This window comes from Cervus elaphus, chromosome 32, assembly GCF_910594005.1.
Source record: "Cervus elaphus chromosome 32, mCerEla1.1, whole genome shotgun sequence".
NCBI classification, from domain to species: domain Eukaryota; kingdom Metazoa; phylum Chordata; class Mammalia; order Artiodactyla; family Cervidae; genus Cervus; species Cervus elaphus.
In genome coordinates, this window is record NC_057846.1 from 21,950,583 (window position 1) to 21,978,048 (window position 27,466).

At 46.2% G+C, this 27,466-nt stretch overlaps 2 protein-coding genes across 5 annotated transcripts in view; one reads left to right on the top strand and one right to left on the bottom strand.

Annotated features, from left to right (window-relative positions):
• DCTD (dCMP deaminase) overlaps positions 1-19,689 on the bottom strand; it is a 117,241-nt gene extending 97,552 nt beyond the window's left edge. The window contains exons 1-4 of one of the 4 annotated variants that reach the window (XR_006339261.1): positions 19,506-19,689; positions 18,641-19,435; positions 17,898-18,031; positions 16,349-16,481 (exon numbers count right to left, since the gene is read on the bottom strand). The gene's annotated coding sequence lies outside the window, so the exon portion shown is untranslated. Of the gene's footprint in view, positions 1-16,348; positions 16,482-17,896; positions 18,032-18,530; positions 19,436-19,505 lie in introns of those variants that run through there. The other 3 variants (XR_006339262.1, XM_043893647.1, XR_006339260.1) reach the window with 3 other exon arrangements.
• A 147-nt stretch (positions 19,690-19,836) lies between these two features.
• WWC2 (WW and C2 domain containing 2) overlaps positions 19,837-27,466 on the top strand; it is a 145,937-nt gene continuing 138,307 nt past the window's right edge. Inside the window, exon 1 of the mRNA XM_043893266.1 lies at positions 19,837-20,386. Within this exon, the coding sequence (XP_043749201.1) occupies positions 20,256-20,386 (131 nt within the window). The 5' untranslated portion in view covers positions 19,837-20,255. The remainder of the gene's footprint in view (positions 20,387-27,466) is intronic.

Sequence of the window (27,466 nt, forward strand, 5' to 3'; positions counted from 1 at the left end):
CCCTTCTCCAGTGGACCACATTTTGTCAGAACTCTCCACCATGACCCATCCATCTTGGGTGGCCCTACTCAGCATGGCCCATTGATTGATAGAGTTAGACAAGGCTGTGATCCATGTGATCAGTTTGGTTGCTTATCTGTGATTGTGGTTTTCATTCTGTCTGCCCTCTGATGGATGAGGATAAGAGGCCTGTAGAAGCTTCCTGATGGGAGGGACTGGCTGTGGGAGAACCTGGGTCTTGCTCCGGTGGGCGGAGCCATGCTCAGTAAATCTTTAATCCAATTTTCTGTTGATGGGTGGGGCTGTGTTCCCTGAGGAACCTGGTAGCCTTTGCCCTGCTTCATTTTGTACTCCAGGGCCAAAGCTGCGTGTTACTCCAGGTATCTCTTGACTTCCTACTTTTGCATCCCTGTCCTCTATGATGAAAAGAACATCTTTTCATCACCTGAAGCCTCACTATGGAAGGGGTAATGGCGACCACTTTCAAAAGGACTTATGCCAGCAGATCCAGGACTGTTGTATTCAGTGCTGCTGACCCCGATGCAGGCCACTGCTGACCCACACCTCCATCAGAGACTCCTGGACACTCACGGGCATGTCCTGCTCAGTTTCCTGTGAGGTCACTGCTCCTTCCTCCTGGGTCCCGGTGCACACAAGTTTTGTTTGTGCCCTCCAAGAGTCTGTTTCCCCAGTCCTGTGGAAGTTCTGCCATCAAGTCCCACTGGCCTTCAAAGTCAAATTCCCTGGGGGTTCTCAGTCCCTCTGCCAGATCTCCAGGTTGGGAAATCTGTTGTGGGCCCTAGAACTTTCCCAACAGTGTGAGAACTTCTTCGGTATAAATCTTCCCCAGTCTCTGGCTCATCTGCGCAGTGGCTTTATGGCGGAAATAATGGTGACCTCCTCCAAGAGGTTTTATGCCACACACGGGGCCTCTGAGGTCTAATGCAGCCAGAGCTCCTATCGGTGAGGCAGGCAACTGCTGCCCTGCACACCCGCAGGAGACACTCAGACGCTCAAAGGCACGTCTGGCTCAGTCTCTTCTGGGGTTCCTGGGTCCTAGTGCACACAAGTTTTTGGGTGAGTCCTCTGAGCACTTCTGGTGGGTATGGAATTTGCTTCTAAACATGATTTCACCCTCCTACCATCTTGTTGGGTCTTCTCCTTTGCCCTTGGACACAGTCCTTCCACAGGACTGGAAAAGGTCAGTTTTCATTCCAATCCCCAAAAGAGGCAATGCCAAAGAATGTTCAAACTACCATACAATTCCACTCATCTCACACACTAGCAAAGTAATGCTCAAAATTCTCCAAGCTAGGCTTCAAAGTACGAAAACTGAGAACTTCCAGATGTTCAAGCTGGATTTAGAAAAGGCAGAGGAATCAGAGATCAAATTGCCAACATCCATTGGATCATCGAAAAAGTAAGAGAATTCCAGAATCATCTACCTCTGCTTCTTTGACTACGCCAAAGCCTTTGACTGTGTGGATCACAGTCACAAAAAAACTGTGGAAAATTCTTCAAGAGATGGGAATACCAGACTACCTTACCTGCCTCCTGAGAAATTTGTATTCAGGTCAAAAAGCAACAGTTAGAACCGGACAGACTGGTTCAAAATTGGGAAAGGAGTACATTAAGGCTGTATATTGTCACTTTGCTTATTTAACTTAGATGCAGAGTACATCATGCGAAATGCCGGGTTGGATGAAGCTCAAGCTGGAATCAAGATTGCAGGGAGAAATATCAACAACTTCATATATGCAGATAACACCACTTTTATGCCAGAAAGTGGAACTAAAAAGCCTCTGAATGAGAGTGAAAGAGGAGAGTGAAAATGCTGGCTTAAAACTCATGTTCAAAAAATGAAGTTCATGACATCTGGTCCCATCACTTCATGGCAAATAGATGGGGAAACAATAGAAACAGTGACATATGTAGGCTCCAAAATCACTGCAGATGGTGACTGCCGCCATGAAATTAAAAGACGTTGGCCCCTGAGAAGAAAAGCTATGACCAACCTAAGTAGCATATTAAAAAGCAGAGACATTACTTTGCCAAAAAAGGTCTGTAGAGCCAAAGCTATGGTTTTCCTAATAGCCATATACGGATGTGAGAGTTGGACTATAAAGAAAGCTGAGCAGTGAAGAATTTATGCTTTTGAACTGTGGTGTTGGAGAAGACTCTTGAGAGTCCCTTGGACTGTAAGAAGACCAAACCAGTCAATCCTAAAGGAAATCAGTCTTGAATATTCATTGGAAGGACTGAAGCTGAAGCTGAAGCTCCAATACTTTGGCCACTTGATGCAAAAAGCTGATTCACTAGAAAAGACCCTGATGTTGGGAAAGATTGAAGGCAGGAGGAGAAGGGGACGACAGAGGGTTAGATGGTTGGATGACATCACTGACCCGATGGACATGAGTTTGAGCAAACTCTGGGAGATGGGGAAGGACAGAGAAGCCTGGCGTGCTGCAGTCCATGGGGTCGCAAAGAATTGGACATGACTGAGCAACTGAACTGAAGTGTTGACTACTGGATCACTTTCCATGAATCTTCCTTCCTCCGTGTGCACACAGAAGATTCAGTTCCCGGTCTCCTTCTGCACTCACTGGCTGGCAATCCATCCTTCAGCAAAGCTCGTTGATTTCCCGGGGAAAAGCTGCAAAGTTTCAGCCCTCACAGAGACTTCCCTTCCCCTACCAAGTCTCACTCCTTTATCTGCTGAAGGCCTACCCTTGGGGGTCTGTGGACCTTGAACTGCCCCAAGAAGGAGAGTGAAGTGAGGTTCCATTTCCTTTTCTTTACTATGCAGGATTTCACATACCAATTCACGTAACATTTGTGGAAGAGGTCTTAGGAATATTTATGCAAGGCTCCCCAGGAAAGCATTTGACTGCCATGGACTTGAGTCATGGATTCCTGACACTTTCCAAGGAGTGCCTCTGATCCTTGACCATTTGCAACAGTGATGCAGGGCTGTGGTGTCCTTGAAGTTTTTTAAAGAGGCCTAGGATGAATGAGGGGAGAAGGAAATGGCAACCCACTCCAGTGTTCTTGCCTGGAGAATCCCAGGGATGGGGTCGCACAGAGTTGGACACGACTGAAGTGACTTAGCAGTAGCAGTAGCAGGATGAATGAGGGATACGTGCACCCAAATTATTATCCTCAGTTCTACAGGTTAATGTGGATAAGATATGAGGAGATCAAAACCACAGTGAGATCTCTAACCTCGTGCTTGTTAGAACTGCCATCACCAAGAAGCCAAGAGATAGCAGATGCTGGTGAGGATGAAGAGAAATGGTAGCCCTTATGCCCTGTTGGAAAGGCTGGAAAATGGTGCAGTCAGTATGGAAAACAGTACAAATCTCTTCAAAACGTTCAAAATAGAAGCACCACATAATTCAGCAATTCCACGTCTCAGGATATATCTGAAAAAATGAAGACATTATGTCGAAGAGATATCTGTACCCCATGTTCATTGCAGCACTATCTGTAAGTGTCCAGTGACAGATGAACAGATAAAGAAGTTGTGGCATATATGTGTGTGTGTGTGTGTGTGTGTCTGTGTATAAATATATATGTTGTTGCTAAGTCGTGTCTGACTCTTCGCAGCCCCACAGACTGCAGAAAGCCGGGTTCCTCTGTCCTTCACTATTTCCTGTGTGTGCATGCGTGCTTAGTCGCTTCAGGCGTGTCCGACTCTCTGGGACCCCATGGACCATAGCCCGGTCAGGCTCCTCTGTCCATGGGATTCTCCAGGCAAGAATACAGGAGTGGGTGGCCATTTCCTTCTCCAACTATCTCCTGGAATTTGCTCAAATTCATGTCCATTGAGTTGGTGATGCTATCCAACTATCTCCTATGTATATGTACACATATATGCATACACACATACATACATATACAAAGGGGTTTCCCAGGTGGCGCTAGTGGTAAAGAACCCGCCTGCCAATGATGTAAGAGACGCGGGTTCGACCCCTGGGTGGGGAAGATCCCCTGGAGAAGGAAATTGCTACCCACTCCCGTATCACACCTGGAGAATCCCATGGACAGAGGAGCCTGGTGGGTTACACAGTCCAGAGGGTCGCAAAGAGTCAGACATGAGTGAGTGACTGAGCACACACACAGAAAAAAACTGGGAGGAAGGAATACACACATGTCTCCACATTTATGCACACGTCTGTTATCTCCACCTTCACTGAAAAAGAAAGAAGCAAGCTGGGAGGAAACAGCAGATTCAGAAAAAGCAGTCAGACTCTCCCGTCTTCTTTCCACAGGGCAGAATGCAGAGATGAAGAGTGTCACTCCACCTCGTGAGTGACAGTGTTTTTTCCTTTACAGATCTTTTTTCTGGCCATGGCACACAGCATGCAGGATCTTAGATCCCCCACCAGCCCCCTGCAAAGGACACGCCGAGTCCTAACCAGTGACCACCAGGGAAGTGCCCTCTTTCCAGTTCCACAGCAGGTCTTTTTAGCTGCACCTGTATGGTCCTGCCCACCCACCCCTTCCTGGATACTGTCAGAGACTTACAGCCAGGGGAGTGTCTGATTTTTACTGATGCCAGAGCAGCAAAGGCATTCACACCCCAGGAATGCTTGCACAGAGCCAAGAACAGGGCTTAATCAAATAGGTGGAAGATTGCTTCACCCATTTGTAAGGAGAGTCTCCCAGCTTGCACCTTGGACTTTTCAAAAGAGGCCAAGAGTGCTCTCTGGTAAAAAGAAAAGCCCCCTTTCTCAACACATATTTTGCTGTCACTTGTCAACACACTTTTTTTTTTTTTTTTGCATTGAGAAACCAGAGCAAAACATAGGTGTGAACTTTGTAGCTATTTAACTCAAAAACCAAAGACCAGCCAGATGGTTCAGAAGCCAACAGTGGTTGGATGACCACGACTTTTAGCTATGTGTTTGCAAACACACATGTATGTTACGTTGTGTACATTCACATAGAAAGTCACTGTAGCACATACAAACTTTCTACGTTCAATGATAATCAATACTGGCCCTATGATACATTTTTCTGCCTTCACAGAGTTAAATGGAAATCCACCAAGGGATTTAGCTAATAGGTGGCTCCAGTGAATATATTTAAGTCAAGAAATTCTCAATATGAGATTTCTCTGGGCATGGAGCCCAAATTAGTCTTATGGAGCTCAATCTCTCATATTTATTTTCAAGTAAATTCTTTATAAATTATCATTCTATTATCCATGATATAAACTTTGAAAGGTCAATATATAAGAGAGAAAAAAGCAGAAGGCTGTGCAACTTACAATCACAATGGCAGAAAAATGGAGTTTTCATGCCAGTTACAATATAAGAGCCAGAAGAGCAGGAGGATTTTCTGGGCTTTATGGCAGCTCAGAGTCCATCTGTTTCATCTGCTATTTGGCTGTCTGAACGGTTGGACTTTATTTCCTCTACATCATCCTGAACTTTTAAGAACAAACAAAAACTTTTAGCCAAGGATTGGGCACAGATGTGTTGCGTTACATATTTAAATAGGCTTTACATGCACCTCCTCTATAAATCTTAGATAATTTACTGTATGTGGGCTCCAGAAGCCTATTTCTCTGAGTCTTTAACCTGCCAGTTCAGTGTCCAGCACAAAACAGCTATTTAAGGCAAATATTGTTTATTAACACATATACATGGAATCTGGAAAGTTGGTACGGATGAACGAACCTATCTGTAGGGCTTCAGCGGACATAGAGGACATAGAGGACAGACTGCGGACGAGGGGTCGGGGCGGGAAGAAGAGGGTGGGATGAATGGAGAGAGTAGCGTTGAAACATATACACTATCGCATGTAAAATTAGAGAGCCAGGGAAATTTACCGTATGACGCAAGGAGCTCAAACCTGGGGCTCGTGACAACCTAGAGGGGTGGGAGGAGGGAGGGATGTTCAAGAGGGAGGGGACATATGTATTCCTATGGCTGATTCATGTGGATGTATGGCAGAAACTAACACAATATTGTAAAGCAATTATCCTCCAAATAAAAATAAATAAAATTTTAAAATAAAGAATACTGGATATTTGAAAGTCACAATCGGGCCACATAAACTGCAAAAGCAAGCAAAAGTATTTAGAAATAGTTCTTATTTAAAGATTTTTGTCCAGTGTTTTTAAAAGTTCTAATTATTCTTGTTTGTACTAAAAACATTACTTCACGGGGTTTGATTGTATCACACAGTAAACGCTGTTACATAGGAAATATACAATATTTAAAAGTTGTCCATAGGACATGTATTTCATGGCAATCATAGAGTACTAGCCCATGTTGCACGAACTGTGTTAAATTTCTATCAAGGTGGAATCATAGATCTGGAAGAAATCTCAAGTTAGCAAACGGTTCAGCCTGCTCCCATGCAGGTGGACCAACCAATCTCCTATAAGAGGCGATGGCTGTCTCTGCACATTTAGAGATCTCTCCATAAAGCATCCTCTGAAGGCCAGGGGAAGGGAGACTCCTACAGGGCAGCCGATGGCCCACTGTTGGCTTCAAGGCTGTTGAGTAGGTTGGACAGACACAGTCTCATTGGAGGAAGCCTGTCCTTGTTCCTTTTGTGGGAGAGTTTTTGCCTCATCCTAAACATCCTGGGGTCACTGCCTGGAACCTAGCTTTACTGAATGGGGGAAACCAGGTCTGGCCCAGTGGACCAAGCTGTCCAAAGTAAGGTGCCAACTAGGGAATCAGGGCAACTGCCACACTAGACTACAGCATCTAAGAATGAATGAGGTCGTCTGTGGAGGTGTGTGCCTCTGAGGTCCTCTTACAGTCTGGGTTAGAAGGCCGTGGCGGCAGACACGGCATCAGGCAGAGACAGCAGAAGCGCATGGACCACAGCAGTGGGCACGCCTCCCGGACAGAACTGCTGCTGGGTGAACCCAGTTAGCAGGCCGAGAGCACCTAGAGGCCCGTCTACAGAACACAGAGACACCCTCTCATCGTGCCGACTGTGTTAGAACCTGTGGGATTCTAACTCACGGAGGTGACTCAGTGAACATGGAGAGGTTAATGCCATTGACAGAAATTCTCACATTTTCCGAAGGAAGGGGGGTACATGGGAGCACGTGGAGAAGCACCAGGTTTGGTCAGAGCAGAAGCAGGAGTGGGGAGTCTGCAGGCCACAACCTTTACTGGGGCTTCCCTGGGAAAGGCAAGGTTTAGGGTTGGCTTGACTAATTCTAGCATGGCTTCAAAGCATAGGGGCTGTCCCTGGTGGTCTGGTATGCAGCCCTGGATTGATACAGAGCTGGGGAAATACTGGCTTGGTGTGTGAGTTAAATAAAGGAGGCGGTCGGGGATATGCATTTGGGACTGGGCGGGGGGTTTGTGGCATGAATTTCACACCCCCCCAAAAAAGTTGGATCACAGTGGAGATGGAAACAATTCTGGCTGTTCGTCTGGCTCTGGGATGGCTGAATGCCAAGTGGACAAACACAGAATCTAAGCGAACACAATCACAACACTTTAATGTACCTCATTGTTTTGCCCTTTGGGAACCTCTGTTTTTATATTTACTTATTTATTTGGCTGCACTGGGTCTTCGTTGCAGCATGCGGGATCTAGTTCCCTGACCAGGGGCCGAACTTGGGCCCCTTGAACTGGGAGCCTAGAGGCTTAGCCACTGGACCACCAGGGAAGTCCGTTTGGGAACTTCTTTACTTTCTGGGCCTACGAGGTGATCCAGACACCTCTTGTATTTTCCCTGCTCTAACCCTAGAAGCAGCAGCCTCTTCAAGGATCCCTGGTTGCTTTTATTGGAACATGGTGTTGGAAACCAAGCGGCAAATGCTGGTCCTCAGTACTGCGTCAATGCCACTGAGATGCCATTGTTTCCAGGTCCTCTGATGAGACAAGCCAGGAAATACATGTGTGTGCATAAACCCAAGGATATACGTGCATACTTCTTTTTTTTTTTTTTAAATATTTATTCGGCTGTGTCGGATCTTGGCTGTGTTGGAGAATATTCCGTCGTGATGCATGGATTCCCTAGTTGTGACGTGTGGGCTCGGGAGTTGCGGTGCCCAGGCTCCAGAGCACGTGGGTTTCAGTAGTCACGGTACACACGTTTAGTTGCTCTGCGGCCTGTGGCATCCTAGCTTCCCAAACAGGGATCAAACCGTGCATTGCAAGGCAGATTCCTAACCACTGGGCCACCAGAGAAGTCCCACACGCATATTTCTAATTATCTGTATCTACCTATCATCTCTCTGCCTATATTAAACTAAACATGAATTCATACTGACGCCTCCAACACTATTTTAGAACAACGGGGTTCATTCTAGATTTCCCCCTTGCTTATCTGTAACTTCTTTTTTTTTCTTTGACAATGAGAAACCTGGCTCAGGTCTACCCAAACCACCGCTGATAATAATGAATCAATTTTGAATGAAGACAGAAAATAAAGAAGCAACGTGCTCTTCATAACAACTGTCCACGCTAACCACCACTCTGCTGTGACGTGGTGGAGAACGTGGGTCCTGGGGTCAGCCCCCGGGGTGTGAGTTCCAGCTTCATCACTTAAGAGCTGTATTGTCGGTGGACAAACCAGTTAAGCGATCCAAGTCTCAGCTTCCTCCCCTCTCAAAAGGATTCATAAAATGACATAGCTCACAGGGTTGATGGAAGAGAAAAGCAGCTAATAGAAGAAAAACGCTTAGGATAGAACCTGGCTCATGATACGTGCTCAGTAATTAACTTTTTAAAAAAAGTATACACCAGAAGATTTATTTGACCAAAATCTCCAATAGCCAAGAGTGACCTGACGACTTTCAATTTTGAGCATTTTGTAAATACAATTCGTAAATCAATCTAATACAAAAAAAAAAAGTCACTTCAGTATGGAAAATTTTCAGCGGTTTAATATTTGTTCGAGATGAATCAATGCATTCCTCTGCAGCAAACTCTTTAACCATAACTTCTCCAAATTACACATCATTCCTTTAGCATGCTGTCATGATATCTACTTTCAATCCTCTTTTATCATTATTACTGTTTTCCACTGGACTTATTTCCTTTTCGCTGAGAAAGTTGATTTTTTTTTTTTATTTGAAGTCTGATCTTCCTTCAGGTCTGAAGTTTTTATTTTATTATGTGCTAGTCCATCACTGTAATATTCCCAATGAGAAAGCAGCACATGGGTATTAGTATGCAACCTTGACATTTCAGGAATATTTTAAATCTCTGCACTGGCAGTTTCTTTAAAAATGTAAAAAATATCTGAAATATTTAGCTTTTGCAAAGATATAAAAGACATGTCTTGAATTTATCATTCAGATATATCTTATTTGAGCATTATAGCTGCTCTGTAGATTGCCCGTACTTTTTCTTCTAAAGTTCACGGCTATTGGTTCATAATTAGTCTTGTACAGTCAGATGAGATCAAAATATTATAGAACTGGAGACAACATGCAAAGTCGATCACAGCAATACTTACAAAACTCACTTAGTCTAAGGAGTAACCTGGATGGAACTTATTCAAGAGAAGCTCAGGATTCCTGTTAAACACACAGATTCCCCTACCCGCTTCTCCAGGACAGTCTTATGCAATAGCCCTGAGCCTGCAAATCGGAATTTACATTTGGAAACACTTATTTTAATCCAAGATCCTGATTTTACAAGGAAACTGAGTCCCAGGGAAGAAGTTCCCTCGGCCCCACCTCCATCCACCCACCCAGCGTTTGGGAAGCGCCGCCTCCTATTTAGGGCTCTGTTGAAAGTTTGGGGACAGTGTGTTGCTGCTACGCATGGCCGGTGGAGTTGCACCTGGGTACGGACTTTCAGACAGATGGTTTGGCAATACATGTCAAAATACTAAATGTGCTTTATCTTTTGATCCTATGATTCCAGATGAAAACGGAATTTCTGAAATTGTCACTCAGACCACTTGCATCAGAAGCAGCTGTTGAGGTTGTGGATTTCATCATCTCGTGTCAATCGACTGAGTCATAACCTCTGGAAGTGGGACCCAGTAGTCTGCATTTTTAACAAGGTTACCAAGAGGTGAACAAGTCACCGAAGCTGGGAGAAATGCTGCCCTTACAGGCGTGAGGGTCAGAGTCCTGGGGGAGCAGGGGTGTGATGCGGGCATCCACAGAGGGGCAGTTGCCCCCACCCCCGGTACGGGACAGGGAACATCAGAGGCCCAGGAGGGTAAGAGAAGTGTGTGCTTGCATGGGGAGGAAGACGGGCAACGCGAAAATGCTGTCCTCAGGGGGCGGCCACCCACCTGGTGTGGAAGCCCACCGAGCCGAAAGGCATCTGGGAGGGGGTGGGCCAGGCATGAGGCATGCAGGCCGCCTGGGGGCGGGGTGGTACCATCAGGGAAGGCGCCTCTGCAGCCTTGTCGGTTACACTCCTGGGTGTTGATTACATACATAAATACAGTGAGGACAGGAGAGTCGGTTTTCTCCCAGGTAGAGAAGGGAGTGAACAAACACGAAAAGGAAAGAAGACTGGAGTGAATGCTGTGATGCTGGCTGTGACGTGAAGGAATTCCTGTGACCGAGAAAGAGATGGGCATGTAAATATGTTTACTAGGAGGGCTGGGGTGGCTCCCCGACAGCGATGAGTTCACCTAAGTGCCCAAATGCCAGTTTATAAATACTGTTCCTTGCCCACAAAAAGGAACTGGGTGGGGTCCCTGGAGAAATAGCGGAGTTGGGCGCTGGGGCTGAGAAAGGATGAAAGGAGCCTGGAAAGTCTTCTTGTGCCAGAAAACAAGGAAGTGCCCAAAGATGGAGCTACGTCAGAGGACACAGGAAACAGACGGCAGGAGCTCCCGTCCTCGGCCAAATCTAAGACAATTTGAGCATTAAAAAAAAAAAGATGGCGTAGTTGCCAGGAGCTCAGGGGAAGGGAGCATGGGTACAGAGTCTGAGGAAGATGGGGGTCCTGGAGATGGACGGTGTTGATGGCTGCAGAACAGTGTGAACAGTTCTGAGGGCCCCTGAACTGTACATTTAAAAATGACTAAAACAGCAAGTGCTGTATTTATTTTGGCATAAACATGATGGAATGGAGTATAACACACAGAATAAAAAATAATCCATAGGTCCCTAATGATCAAAATTTTTTAAAAAATGACAATAATAAGGGCAAAAAGAGATAGGGAAAGGTCTTCACATAAAATGCTGGCTGAGGGACTTTCTTGGTGGTCCAGTGGTTAAGAATCTGCCTTGCAATTTAGGGGACGCAGGTTCGAGCCCAAGTCGGGGCAACTCACCCCTCAACTAGAGAGGCCATTTGCCACAAACACTGTGCCCGAGCACTCTAGAACCCGTGCTCTGCAACTAGAGAAAAGCCTGTGCACCACAACAAAGAGCCAGTGCGAACATTTAAAAAATAAAATGAAAACAGAGCCAGATTTTAAAAGCTGGCTGATAAATGGAAGGGAAACACACCCCATTTTGGAACCATCAATGTAATAACTGATGTATGTAAGCACGGAAAAAAGAAAGCTGAGCGCCGAAGAATTGATGCTTTTGAACTGTGGTGTTGGAGAAGACTCTTGAGAGTCCCTTGGACTGCAAAGAGATCCAACCAGTCCATCCTAAAGGAGATCAGTCCTGGGTGTTCATTGGAAAGACTGAAGCTGAAACTCCAGTACTTTGGCCACCTCACGCAAAGAACTGACCCACTGGAAGAGACCCTGATGCTGGGAAAGATTGAAGGCAGGAAGAGAAGGGGATGACAGAGGATGAGATGGTTGGATGGCATCACTGACTCAAAGGACATGAGTTTGGGTGGACTCCTGGAGTTGGTGATGGACAGGGAGGCCTGGCGTGCCGCAGTCCATGTGGTTCCAAAGAGTCGGACATGACTGAGCGACTGAACTGAACTGACTGACGCGTGGATCTTGGATAAATGCCAAATCTAGCGGGTGAGTGGTTTGTTTGGGAAAAGGATATGCATGTAGTCTCCAAGTATCACCTCACAGATGGTTACGAGTTACCGAGAAGAGGCCTTTACACAGGTATCATGTCCACACCTGTCAGACACCACCCTGGGTGACTGGGTCGTGCACGGGGACGTCAGAGGTCTCCTGATGTGATGAGGTGGGAAGTATGAACCTAACCGTGGCGTTTTCTTGACAAAACTTTTCATCTTGAAGAAGTCATCAAAAACCAGACTGGGGGATATTCTGCAAAACTGCTAGCCTTGACTCTTTGTCACTGTCATGGAAGAATTTTTAAAGGATAAAAACTCTTTGTCACTGTCATGGAAGAATTTTTAAAGAATAAAAAAGAATAAATAACCTGGCGGTCCAGTGGTTAGTCTTAACCACTCCCCTGATCCCTGAGCTAAGATCCCATGTGCCTTGGGGCCAAAAACCCAGAACATAAACAACAGAGACCATGTTGTAACAAATTCAATAAAGTCTTTAAAAATGGTCCACATCAAAAAAAAAAAAAAACTCTAAAAAAAAAGAAAAAGCAGAAGGATGTTCAAGATTAAAGGAAATGAAAGAGACAGGACAATTCAGTGCTACACGACGTCCTTGACTGCATCCTGTTTTTTTCTTTAAAAAAAAAAACAACACCCAAATAGCTATACAGGACATTTTAGGGTGATCAGGGAGATTTGGGTATGGACTGTATGTTAACTAATCCTTATTATATCGATTTTAACTGGGGGGGGGGGTTGATAATGATGCTATGGCTGTAGCAGAGAATGTCCTTATTTTTACTTTTATTCATGTTTGAATAGAAAATAATCTTTATCCATAGACAGAGACATAAAAGTAATGTGGCAGCATGTTATTATCTCCTGGTGAATCTAGAAGACAGTTACATAGGTATTCATTTTATTATGCTCTCAATTTTTCTATAGTTTTCACGTTTTTCAAAATAAAAAGAATCCAACTGTCTTGGGCATGTCTCAAGAAGTAAATGGCTCCAATTTCTTATTGTTTAAATATTAACATAACACTATTACAACAGTAATAACAATATTCCACATATTTAAAGACATAAAAACAGGAACTTCCCTGGAGGTCTTTATATGAATGAAATCTTTCTGAACAAATTCTTTTGTTTCTTGCTTCTTTTGTTGTGGTTTTTCAGTCACCCAGTCAGGTCCATCTGTTTGCAACCCCATGGACGGGAGCATGCCAGGCCTCCCTGTCCCTCGCCATCTCCTGGAGTTTGCCCAAGTTCAAGTCCACTGCATCACTGATGCCGTCCAGCCATCTCATCCTCTGATGCCCTCTTTTCCTTCTGCCCTCAATCTTTCCCAGCATCAGGGACTTTCCCAATAGTCAGCTATTCACAACAGGTGACCAAAATACAGAAGCCTTAGCTTCAGCAGCAATTCTTTTTTGTGTAGCTATAGTTGATCCTTTTATCATCACTCTATTGTGTTGTTTAAACAAACCACATGATATATTTATCCACTACAGTCTATCAGACATTTGCATGCTTCACTTTTGAGCTATTGTAAATAATAAGCCCTAAACATTCTGGTACATGGATCTAACACATGTATGTGTGAATTTCTCTAGGGATACACCTGGGAATGGAATCAGTAGGTCATAGGATGTGGATATCCTCCATTTTCTTAGATATGGCCAAAATGTGTCTGTACCAGTCTGCATTCCCACCCATCACTGATGACAATTCCTGTTGCTCCACATACTTACCAACACCTGACATTATTACATTTAAGTTTTTTGCCAAGGTAGTGGCCGCATGGACAGAGGAGCCCGGTGGGCTGCATTCCATGGGGTCGCAAGAGTCGGACACGACTTAGCAACTAAACCACCAGCACCAGCAGCTGCATGAGTATTTCTCATTGTGGTTTTAGTTTTCATTTCACTGGTTCTTAATGATGTTGAGCACCTTTCCACATGTTTATTGGCAAAACCTATTTCTTTGAACATGCTTTATTACACAGACCATTTTTCCTCTTTATTCAATTTGAAAATCCACAAATCAAATGCATTTGGGAGATCATATTGTAGTTAATTTCTCAAAGCCAAATTTACAGCATTGAGTCAACATCAGGAAATCAAGAACTAAGAGGAAGAAAGAAGATGAAGAGGAGAAAGAGAGACTGATCAATAATAAGTAGGAAAGAAAGATTTTAGTGGAAAATCTGAGGGATAGGAAAGGAGATGTAAAATTGTTTTAAAAGATAGGGATGAGGGACTATAATCCCATCGTTTATTTTTTATTTCTTTATTTACTTATTGGCCCTGCTGTACACAACTTGTGATCTCAGTTCCCCAACCAGGATCGAACCTAAGCCCCCTGCATTGAAAGCGGGGGTCCCAGATTTCATCTTTTTTTTTTTTCCAGATTCCATCTTTTAAAGCTGTTTTTCATGGATTATAGAGTTGGAATGGGGGGGAAATGCAAATTAAAGATGGTAAAAGGAAAATGGAAACTTACATTATTTTATTATGTAAGGAAGAATATAAACGGATATTTATTCTAACAGTCTACCCCACAGAGCATATAAGAGGTCCCTTCTGAGCGCCTCACACATACAAACATGGCATTTGAACTTTTGTTCCTCTGCACTAATAAGACAGCTATTACATGTTGCCTATCCTTTTAGCAATCACGGGGTTTGCTCAGTGTGGCTCTCCACATGCAGTGAAACAGGTAAAATCTAACCTGTCTGAGGCTGCTTACTGCTGAACTGGAATGATGGTTGCTGCCTAAGGTGTTGTGATCGTAATTAAGTGGAAGGGAAGCGGCGTGGTAACGGAGCTTTCTGGTTTGGTCTGGCACTGGGAATTCTTAAAAGGTCATATGCCTCTCTTTTTTTTTTTTTTCTTTTTTAAATTTTTTTTTTTTTTGGCTGCACTACTTGGCTTCCTGACCAGCGACTGAACCCACACCTCCTGCGACTGAACCCACACCTCTTGCGCTGGATCACCTGGGAAGTCCCTCATATGCCTGTCTTTTTAAGGACTGTCTAGACAATGTCGTTTAGGAACTGTGGATTAGGGTTACCTATTCATAGTAACTAATAGAGATAGAGATGTTGTTTTAACACTTCAGATGCAGAAAAGCAAAAACAAAAAAGTCACTGTTCAATCTAGGGGAAAAAAAGTTCGTTATTTAGAAGTTCCGGTTTATATAATCCCTGACTTCCTGGAGAGACATGGGATATTAAAATATTAAAAACCAGTTCCTCTTGTCCTACACGTGAGTTGACTCAATAGCTTAACGATAAAGGTTATAACAATAATTCATTCAGAGATGTATTACACGCTAGTAATGAATTCTTACACATATCCTTGAAAATGGAGACCACATTTTACAAAGAAATAAACTAAATCATATCAAACTACTGAAGAGTTCTAGGCCAAACACAGGATTACAGATGGGTTATTTAATTCTATTAGACTTAGATATTTCCTTCCCAAGATTCAGTCCCAAATCCTTAGCCCTTTACAGAATTTTCGGATGGGTGACATTCAATGATATACTCACAGTCCTGACCTTTTGAGTCTTGACCTTTAACTTTCTGCTGGGGTATCTCTAATTTCTAAAAATCAAAGCCCGTATCAGATCCCCTTTTGGACTTCCTCATTTATTTCAGCTCTTTGAGTCTCTCCTGATGGCCTAAAATCTTGGAATCGGACCAGGTTCCTCCTTCTGGTCTAGTCACCACTTAATCTAATCAGGAGCAAATTCTTGCCGGATCATTCCTTTCCATGCCCTCCTCACTTTATTTCTAATCCAGGCTTTTATCTCTCTCATACCTATACTATCACACCAGCCTCCTAACTAGACGGCTCCAGCCAGTCTTGGGTTCTCGAACGCCAGATTCAGCCTGGAGTTTCAGCACCCATGTCCTTCTGTAAGCCCACTGGCCCTGCCAGGCTGGTCCATTTTGGAATCAGGTCCTCGCAGCTCAACCCCATCCATTTGCCCTACCGATCATTTTTGTCACGTACACTGCCTTGATGAGACCTTCCTTTGAGACAGCCCCCACTCTCTTCATTTACTGTCTGAACGCTCTCCCTTGACACTAAAGAAGCATACACAAGACTGTGTTCTTTAAATTTTATGACTGGCTCCATCTCCAATGAAGTTAGCAAGAAAAAAAATAAAAGCTGTTTTTCATGGATTATAAAGTTGGAATGGGGAAAAATGCAAACTAAAGATGGTGAACGGAGAATGGAACCTTATGTAAGAAAGAATGTAAATGAATTCCTTACAAGCAAGTGTCTTTTGCACCTTTTTTCCAGTATACATATATGTACTGGATTAAAAAGAATCCTGGGCATCCTTCCTTATCAGCAAACACATTTTTGCGCAAGGCTTTCTAAATGCCCGCTGAGTATGAATATTTCATTTGCTTAGTCCTTTAATGATGGACACTGGTGATTTTTTCAGCTTTATTATTATCAAGCATGCTACAATGAACATTCTTGCATATCTAGAGGAACTTTAAAATCCATAGGTAAAGTAGTAGCCCTGAGGGACTTCACTGGTGGTCCTGTGGTTGAAGATTCACCTGCCAATATAAGGAACAGAGGTTCTCTCCCTGGTCTGGGAGGAGTCCACGTGCCTCGGGGCAACTAAGCCTGTGTGCCATCACTACCGAGGCCTGCCTGCGCTGCACCAAGAGAAGCCGCCACAATGAGAAGAGCAGCAGAGAGTAGCCCCCACTCTCTGCAACTGGAGAAAGTCCTGGTGCAGCAAGGAAGACCCAGTGCAGCCAAAACTAAATAATTTTACATATCGTAGAACTAGGATTGCTAAATATGTATATATACTGGATTAAAAACATATATTTCAATTTGGACAGATATAACTAATTCTCTGTTGAAATAATTTTCACTCTCCACTCTCATTTTTGATACCACTCAATTTCCGGCCACCCAGGATTTGACATGGGAGCTTTGTTTAATGGCAGCTCATCCCCACCGACCATCAGTATTGGAAAACATGGAAAGCTGGGAGACAAGGGAATTGAAGGCCAGAAAACTGGAATAATCTGGGATCCGGGGCAAGAGACAACATCATCCTTCTGAGCTGGAGCCAAATGAAATCTAAATGTAGCATCTCTAAAATAGTGGATAATCTTCATGTTGATTTTATTTTTATAGATGTGAATATAAACAAAATGAAATGTCATCGTCTTAACCCCTAGGGATTCTCTGAAGGGGTGGTACCACGTAAACTGAGTGAACTCAGAACAGCAGAATGAAAACTCAATCAAGACAAAAACCCTGCAGAGGAGGGACTTTCCTTTCTATTATCTGAACTGCTTTTGTGTGGGAGACCTGGGTTCAATCCCTGGGTTGGGAAGATTCCCTGGAGAAGGGAACAACTATCCACTCCAGTATTCTGGCCTAGAGAATTCCATGGACTGTATAGTCAGTCCACTGGGGTGGCAAAGAGTGGGACTAAACTGAGCGACTTTCACTTTCACTGAAGTCTTAGATTTATGGGACACTAAACAACCCTTGACAGCTGTGTGCTATTTTGGATTCCTCATCGGTTTTAGGAGTTGGGTTAGGATACTGACTTATCTGAAAGTTTATCAAATTTGAAATTAACTGAGAAGTATCATGCAGTAGTTTATCCCCGTGAAACAAACTAAATTGTGGCCATGGCAAAGCATGTCACTTTTTCCTTTAGTAGCAGGATGCAGACATTTTAATATAAAACATGTTTTCTAACTGTTTAGGGGAGGGAAGCATATCGGAAGCAAGGTTTAAAGAATGGCTTGGCTGGGTTGCCAGACGATGTTATTATTAATAGTATACCATGACACAAATTTTGACCATGGTAATGGGCCAATTTAGAGCACTCCAAAACAAAGCTTCTCCTTCACTCAGTAGTGTGAGAGATAGGTTTTACTCTTATCTTTTCCCCAGCATTCAGAAGTACAACCTTAAGCTTACACTAGGATGGCCCATCTCACCTGGAACAGGGCGAGGCTTGCCCTGTGGCATCACTTCTTGATGAATGGAGTGAGGCTGAACAACGGAGCAAGGGGAAGGGGGCTTCCCTTAGTCACCGGTGAAGCCTGGCTTCCTGGGTGCACACGAGGAAGACCTAGAAAGATAAAGAAAGCGAATTCATCTTGGCTGGCTACCTTCCCTGCCTCCTGCGCCCTCGGGTAGCTCCTGAGTGCAACCCTCTGAGCTCTCTGAGTGTCTTGTGGTTAAAGTTTCTACTCAGATGCTCCAGGAACGGATACAACCCCTCTAAGGCCCTCGCCCGAGAAGACAGGTCCAGTCCTCACCCCGAAGCTGTTCCAAGCCCCTGAGCCTCCATCCTTACTCGGCGGGACCAACATTCTCCTCGGAGATGGACCACAGACGCCCCGGAGGCCTGGAGGACCAAAGGCCGTCCCCACCTCCAGGGCGGCTGCTACACTAACGGCGGCAGCTCCGCGCCCTGGGGAACCTCAGTTCACTGGATTTCCTTAGGCGAATCCAGGAGGGAAGGCGGACGTGGCTGCAGACCCCCCTGAAAGCCCTTGTGGTGCGCTGTGTCCCGCGCAAGGTGGAGAAAAGTCTTTACTACGAGGCAACATTAAGCGAATTCACACCTAGAGGTGAAGGACTGATCCCCGGGGTCTTCCTCGATTTTTTCGCCCACTATAAAAGCAGCTGCTCAGTAACCCGGAAGACTCTGAATGGTGGGGACGGTGGTGCAGACCTGGCTGGAGAGGAGCTGGGGGACTGGGAGGCTCCCTCCGAGACGGAAAGGCTGGGGGAGCGCAGGCAAGTGCTGTGGGTCCGGGCCCTGCCAAGCCTGCTGCCCGTGGCCCTGTTCGGGCCGACCACGACGTAGTAGCTGCTGAATAAATACTTGTGGAATGAGAGAAAGTCCGCGTTCCTTCCCGGACACGTCCAGGGGCCGGGCCGCCGCGGTTTCCTTCCAGCGCGCTCGCCCACACCTCCCCGGGCGGCGGCTGGGCGCTGGGCGGGGGACTTCCCGGGGCGGGGGCGGACGGAAGGGGCTGGATGCCCCGGGCGGGCACGTCCAGCGCGGGGCTCCGCGGGCCGAGCGGACGTGGACGACGACCAGGGTGGGGTGGTCAGCCGCTACTCCGGGTCTGGCCCGAGTCCTCCCAGCGGGCCCCCCTCCCCCCCTCGGAGACAGGGCGGGACGCGGCGCTCTCGGACCTCGGGACTCGCCTGCGCTGTCCGCCGCGAGGCCCGCGGGGCCCCTCGGGGCTCGGAGGTCCCGGAGGGCCGGGCGCCCTTGCAGAGGCCCCCGGACGCGCTTCCCGGCGCCGGCGGGGCTTTTCATACTTTCTCCCCCACCCCTCGCCCCGGGAACCGCCCCGGGGTCCGAGACGGGGTGCGGAGCGCCGCACAGAGGGAACCTTTTGTGCCCTCGCTGTTCGCTGGGACCTTTTGCTTCCGAAGGGAGCCTCCCCACACTCCTTTCCTCTCGGGGAAAGTCTTGTGGTTTCCCTGGAAGTCGGAAAGAGGTGGAAGGAGAGGGCTGCGGAGCGCTCTCTTTAGTTTCCCGTTCCGAAACTCTTAAAACAACAACAACAAAAAAAAAACCCAACCGTTCGGCCGTAAGGAGACTTTGGGGGTCCAGTGGAAGCAGCGAGCCGTGCATTCCTCCGTCCGCCTCCCTCCCACCTGGCCCGCGGCCCCCCTCCCCCGCCGCCGCCGCAGCCCAGCTCGGGCCGGCGCCCAGGCCCGCGCTCGGAGCCGCGGGAGCGGCAGGGTTAAGCCCTGGAATGTGGCGGCGAGGAATGTGCATGCAGATGAGCCGGGCGAGGGGCGGGGCGATGGGCGGGCCAGGATCGGGGGCGTGGTGGGGCGTGGCGGGGGCGGGCCCGGGGCGTGGTGATGGGCGGGTCCATGCTAATAGCACGCAAATGAGGAGCCCCGTCGCCGCCTCGGCCGCCGCTCCGCCGAGCTTCCCGGATCTGAGCCCAGACGGCGGCGGCTCGGGCAGCCTGGGCGCCGCGACCCTCGGCGGCTGCAGGGGGACGGGGAGGAGGAGGAGGAAGAGGCGGAGGCTGCGGCGGCGATCGCGAGGAGGAGGAGGAGGCGGAGGAGGGTTCGCTCGCCCGCTCCGACGCAGACATGGTGGACTGATCCCCGGCGGGGCCGAGAGCAGGGTTTCCTGAGACGCCTCCAGTCCCCGCGCGTGGCCCCCGCCGCAGCCCCGCAGCCCCGCGGGCCCCCACCCCCTCGCCGGCGCCGGGATCGGGGGTGCGGCGGCCGGGCCCGGGCAGTCGCGTTCCCGCCGCGTCCCGCGCCCGGGTCCCCTATGGAGGCGCCGCCCGCCGGCGAGGCCGCCGACCATGCCTAGGAGGGCCGGGAGCGGGCAGCTGCCGCTACCCCGGGGCTGGGAGGAGGCCAGAGACTACGACGGCAAGGTTTTCTACATCGATCACAACACCCGGAGGACCAGCTGGATCGACCCCCGGGACAGGTGGGCGGCCGGGCTGCGGGGCGGGCGCGGGGACCCGCCTCGGGAGCGCGGCGGCGGCTGTTGTCCGGGAGACCCGGCCGAGCGGCGGCGCCCGCGGCGTTGGGGGCGTGGGGCGCGCGGGGCGTCGCCGGCCCCCGGGGGGTGCTGCCGGGAGGGGTCCCGGGGAGGAGGCGCGGGGACCGTCCGCCCGAGCCGGGGCTGCGTCAGCCCGGCCAGGCGCCCTGGCCCGGGGGGGCCGCGGAGAGCCGCCGCAACCAGGCCCCCCTTGGCCACCACCTTCCCGAGCGCCCCGGGACCTTGAGACGCTCGGGGCGCGGAGGCGAGGGTGGGATCGACGCCCTGGGCGGGCGCTGTGTCCAGTTAACGGACCCAGAAGGGCCACCTGAGCCCTGCTCGGAGCCCGCCTCCTCTCGCAGTTGACCAGATGGAGGCTGGAGGGCACATTCGGCCTTGGTGGCAGGGCAGGGCGGGGCCCGGGGCCTCCCGGAGGAAGAAGGCCCGAGCGCCAGGTGGGGGGACACACACTGGCCAGGCCACCTGTGGCATCTCTGAGGGCCGTCTTTGGCTTCCAGCCTCGAGTGCACTTTCTTGACCCGGGGCGCGCCCGCGGGCAGGCCGGAGGCCCCGGGCGTGGAGGGGGTCGGGGCGCTGGGCCCGGGTGGTGGGTGCAATTGACTTGCCTCTCAGATTCTGGAGACGCTTGTTTGGGGGGTTGCTGCCTGGTGTTTATCTTCACCTGAATACTTGAACTGCCTCCCAGATCTTGAAAAGGCAGATTCTGTTTTGAAATAAGAAGTGGTGACATGAACCGTGGAACTGAACCTTGGTTATTGAGGAACTAGCGGACTTGAGCTTAGCATGTGTTCCTGTAAGTTTTTAACACACTTTTTATTCCTGCTCAGAAGCGAAGAAGAAAAACATGACATTCTAAGAAGTTTAGGAGCTGAAGTTTAGCTGAATGTTCACAAACATTGTTCCTCTCTTCCATCTTCCTTTTCACCCTGAAAAAGAAAATGTCTCATAGTTAGATTTTTAGAAGAATAATAGGAAAGATTTCTAATAGTAAATTTGTAAACTGTCTATTGAGGAAATACTCCTACTTATAAATTTAAATAATATACCATTAGGGAAAATTCCAAATCTTGGATGGTTGTCATTTCTGAAATTTCTTTTCCACTTTTGTGTGTTATGCATACTTTATGTTCTCAGTTACTTTTATCCTAAGAATATTGTTTTTGAATGCTATTAAAGAGCAATTATAAGAAAGTCACAAGTGGCATTATAAATTTATGGAGCAGTCCTTGTTAAATTATCCATGAAGGTATCAGTTTAGGTTTCTCTCTTGAAATGAGAAGACATCTGTGCTGAGGTCGCGTCTTGCTCCAGCCTGGCTGCCTGCTGCTGGCCTGATGAAAGTTATGACAAGCATCACACCTTCACAGTCTCTCCAGGCGTGTTAGTTGTTGTCATAAACTTCACGCTCCAAGCCAGTTATTGCACTTTGAAACTACTTAACAGATAGTAAATGTCAGTGATGATGGTATGCACCCAACAGTGGCTTTTAAGGCACCTGTATAAATACTTGACTTAAACAGTCGTAGGGTCATTCTTTCTGCTTTCTGATACTTGGAGTTTCAGGTTATTGAAACTTCAATGCATTCTTGAAATATTTAGGCATTTGAGATCTCCTCTGCTTCAGTTTACATGATTTGTTAATATCATCTCTCTTGTGTTTACCAATAAGGACTACAAGACTATGTAATGCCTGGGTAAAGCAAATAGAAAGTGAAGTAAAATTATATGGCTTGGCTTATCTTTATCACCACTTCTTAAACAAGTTAAGCATGTCTTTTATTTTAAATTGTTAATGGATTAACAATTATCATGAACTCTGTTTTCAGGAAATGTGTAACCACTTCATTTGATGGGGACAAACAGTTTTGATTAAGGTGATTTGTTATTATTCCAGTTTTCCTGGAAGCTGTTGTGTCTTTAAGTATTTATAGATCTGACTGGTTATAAATATTTCTGGATTTCAATAATAAGAGTTTTAAAGATATTCTGCAAGGTCAGAGTCAGAGCTGATATACTTAGTTTAAATTTGGTTGTGTTTTCTTTTAGGGCAGTGAAGTGTCTATACAGTCTTGCTTACTAGTGTAGAAAATGATCGGAGAGGTTATTTGAAGGAAGCTGTGGGCAGTTTTGTTACATACTTACCAAACGTGGACAAAGAGTTGTCATACAGGTCAATTGGAGTGTGCCCCTTCTTTTTACAGGATCAAATGAGAAATCCTGAAAGAAAAGTAACTTGATAAACTGTGGGTCTGCAGTACTTTTTAACTTTAAAGCCATTATGATTATTTACCCATATTTATGTTCAGAAAAATAATTTTGTATTTTTAATGGTCTGTCAGAATCTGCAAGGTATTTCTGATTGCATAGGTAATTATGCAGATGTCTTGGAGGAAGAATGGGGGATTTCACAGCAACATAATTTTATTAAATCAATGGTGATTTTAACATACTGAAGTATTATTTTAAGATGCTTTTCAGCTTTTTGGAGGTTGATGACACAATGCAGACTCTGCTGTGACATGATCGGAGCTCTCATTCCTCCGCCTTTATTAGCTGAAAAAAAGCTCAGATGAGTGTCTGAACCCCTCTGAAGCTGAATTTTCACCTCTAAAATGAAGATCATACCACCTGCCCCATAGGGGTATCTTGGGTGCCCACGACGAGGGCCCAGCCAAAGAGGAGTAGTTGTAGTGTTGTCATTCCATTTCAGGAGCCCACTGGTCCTTCAGGGCAGCCCTGAAAAGAACAGATGTTTTAACATTCATTTTCTCAGTGTTTAGCGTGTGATAGCCTCTGCACTAAGCTCTTTAACTGTGATCTCATTTTATCCTGCCAGTAGTCCTGAAAGGTGGGTGTTGTTATTATCTTCGTTACAGTTGGGGAAATGAAATCACAGGGACCATTGCTGTTACACGTGGAGTGGGGATTGGAAGCCAGAGAATCCGACTATAAAGTCTGTGTCCTCTGTCATCCCTCTAGACTCACTGGACATCTGGGCATGCTCAGGGGTCTTTGCGTGGAGGACAGCCTCTTTGCTTAGGGTTGATTTTTTTAGGCTGATTGACCAGTCTTTTTTCTTTTCTTTTTTTTTTTTTAATATAATTTTTTTCCATTCTATACAGTTTTTAAATGTTGCTTCCATGTATAGTTAATACACAGTACTGCCTATATTCCCCGTGTTCTATAATACATCTGTCAGCCTGTCTTACACTCAGTAGTTTATACCTTTCACTCCCTCAGCTGTGTTGCCACCCCCTACACTGCTAACCACTAGTTTGTTTCTGAGTCTGCTTCTTTTATGTTGTAGTCACTAGTTGTATTTTTTTAGATCCCATGTATAAGTGATATCATATAGTATTTATCTTTCTCTATCTCACTTAGTGTAATACCCTCCAGGTTCGTCCACGTTGTTGCAAATGGCAAAATTTTGTGTGTGTTTTTTTTTTATGGCTGAGTAGTAGTTCATTGTGTGTATGTATATGTATATATATATATATATATATACCACGTCTTCTTTATCTATTCGTCTGTTGATGGACACTTAGGTTGTTTTCACGTGACCCATCCTTCTTGGTCTTCAGACGATCCTGTCAACTATCTAGGATTCTCTGATGCCTGAGCTCGCCACACAGGGTGAATGCCTTGGGGTTGTGGGCTGGGACCCCTCAAGCTGACCCCACTGAACCACAGTGCTGGTCCAGCTAGAACTTGGCAGTTCAGTGTTCTCTTGAGCACATTAGAAGTTCAGTTTGGGGAAGAGTTAAGGGCTCCATATGAATGTGAGTAGATTACAGTTTTACTGTAACAGCCTTGACTTTGCCCTTCCTCTCCCCCTCCCCGAGTCCCGGGGAAAACTTCTCCTCCGTGTCCAGGAGTCCTTGGCAACCCTTCCCACCCCAAGTGGACCAACTGTTCTTTTGCAACTCTGCTCCCTCACTCACCTCTTATTTCGCTCAACATAGGCCCCCTTTGACCACACCAAATGGTGTTTATGGTGGGCCATAGATCATGGCCAAATGGCCCAGTGCTTTAAAAAAAAAAAAGTCCATGTTTTCTCCTATTCAATGAAGGAGAAAAAGTTGGAGTGTTGGGTTTATTTGCCTCTTGGAGGAGTAGGTGGCTAAGGCAGACAGGCATCAGGGCCAGGATGAGCAGTTTTACAAACTTCCAGTGGAATTCTCTTCATTTTCTGTCCTCAAATTGGATGTTACAATAGCTTTGTCTCATTGAATTTAAAAGATATATCACCACATAAAGCGACTTACTAAAGAGCCCGCCTGCCAATGCAGGAGAGACTAAGAACTCAGGTTCGATCCCTGGGTCGGGAAGATCCCCTGGAGGAGGGCATGGCAACCCACTCCAGTATTCTTGCCTGGAGAATCCCAGACAGAGGAGCCTGGTGGGCTACGGTCCATGGGGTCGCAAAGAGTCGGACACCAGTGAAGCGACTTAGCACACACACACAGGCAAAGTTACTTTACATTAAAACAGGCAGATGGGCCGTGATCTCTGGTTTATGGCTTGCATCAGACGTTGAGCAACTTGTACTTTCTGACTGGTGGGAAAAAATCCTGGGGATTGGGGAGAGGGGACAGGAAGAGGATGTCAGCTGGATATCACCGGTGTCTAAGTTAACTTTGGCTCTCCACACCCAGCTTGTGGCACCTGGTTAGGCTCTGTGGAAACTCAATGTTATCTTTCTTTCAAAGTCAAAGCAAGTAATTTTGCTAACTTACTGCTGGAATGTGAATTCTTCAATATTGCTGCCTGTGTCCTCTGTATCTGGTAGGTGTTAAACGAACATTGGTTCTGTTGTTTAGTCGCTAAGTCGTGTCAGACTCTTTTGCGACCCCATGGACTGTAGTCTGCCAGGCCCCTCTGTCCATGGGAATTTCCCAAGCAAGAATACTGGAGTGGGTTGCCATGCCCTCCTCCAGGGGATCTTCCCAACCCAAGGCTCGAACCAGCATCGCCTGCGTTGCCAGGCAGATTCTTCACCACTGAGCCACCTGGGAAGCCCAATGAGGAAAGTTTGTCAAGTTAATGAAAGAATACAAGTGGAGCAACTCTCGTTTCCAATTTCTTATTGTTGGGGGTTTCAAAAACTATACCCATAACCACCAACAACCAGAGACAATTGATTTTCCAGTTAGATTAAAAATAATGAGAGCATTAAGCCGCTGCATTTTGACTAACAGCATAAATATGTGAATTACTTATGAGAGCAAAGAACACAAAATCAACCCCAACTGTCTTGATCACAGTCGCCCTTGTCATAGATGGCTGGGGATTGTCCCTCTCCAGGCCCTGTCCAACCCTGAATGCCAAAATGCTTACTGTGATTTGAGTGATTATGGTATTTGAAGTGTGGAGAGGTTCTTAGAAGGTTTTTTTTTTCCTTTTTAATCTCTCTGGGAAGCCCTAATTTAAACATAACTGTGCTGTCCTCCAAAAGTTCCCAGCAGAAATACTTCTTGTTTTCAACAGTTGGCTGTGATGCTTGCTGGAGTGAACTGTGGGTGCTGAGTCCACGACTGAGATTTCTCCCCTGACTTTTACTGGTCCATAGATTGCAGTTTAATTTTGTTAGAACTCTCAGGACAAGAATTGCCTTTTCCAAGAAAGACTATTATTTATGAATAGGCAGTTGATTGATTTTTAGCAGCAAATCACTTAAGTTGTAAGCTACATAATCAGATGCCCTGATGTGTGGCCTGCAAGCCAAGATCTCACTTTTCTGTGGGTGAGCCCTGCTGGGTCGTGCTCCGCCTGACTCTGGGGCTTGGACATGTTGCCCTGTGGATGGCACGTGGGTACTTTTTCTGCGTGGACGTCTAGGAAAACCACCGTAGAGGAGTGTAGCCAGCCTCACAGACCCGAGGAGGGACTTGAACCGCACTAGCCCTGATGCAGTGTAAATCCCAAAGACCGGGCCCTGGTCCTGTACAGCCCTAGTCCCATGAACTGGACTGAAATTGGTTGAACTGATTGCCTATTCGAATTTTGGGCTGATTTCTTCATCCATTTCTGAAGCTCCTTTAATTGGAAGAATCACCACAGAAATATGAAGAAGAGGAAAGGGATTTTTAAAGCACGTTGTGTATGTAAGCTGTAGGTTAAAAATGATTCCCCAAATATATAGCTTCAGAATGTTTTCAGTGTCTTGAGTGTTTTTTCCCCCAGCTATTTATTTTTTACTGAGATAAAAACATCACATAAAATTGGCCATTTTAAAGTGCACAGTTCAGAGGTTTGTTGTTGTTTTTTTAGTATGTTCATAGTGTTGTGCAACTGTGATCATTATGTGATTCCTGAACGTTTTTTATCACCTCCCAAAGAAACCTGGTACCCATTAAGATCTCACTGCCCATCCCTTCTCAATCCCTAATGCCTTTGGAAACCCCTGATCTACTTTCTGTCTCTATATTTTTGCCTAACTGGGCATTGTAAATGGAGTAATGAAATATATTTCCTGTGTGTCTGGCTTCTCATATTTAGCATAAGGTTTTCAAGATTCATTCATGTTGTAGCCTGTACCAGCGTTTCATTCCTTTTTGTGACTGAATAATATTCCATTGTGTGGATATACCACACTTTGTTTACCCATGTATCAGCTTTGAGCATTTGTATTGTTTCTAATTTCTGGCTACTATGAATAAATGCTGCCATGAACATTTGTGTATGATTTTTATATGACTATCTGTCTTTAATTCTCTTGGATAAAATACCTAGACGTGGAGCTGCCGGGTCATATGTTAATTGTATGTTTAACTTTATGAGAAACTGCCAAACTTTTTTCACAGTGGCTGCATCATTTACATTTCTACCAGCAGTGTGTGAGTGTTCCAATTTCTCCACATCCTCGCCAATGCTTGTTTTTTTGTTTTTTTTTTTTTAGCATTTCTAGTTGGATATGAGCTAGTAGAGCTAGTATCTTACTGTGATTGTTTTGTTTTGTTTTGTTTTTTTGCCACACCTCACGGCATATGGAATCTTAGTTCCCCA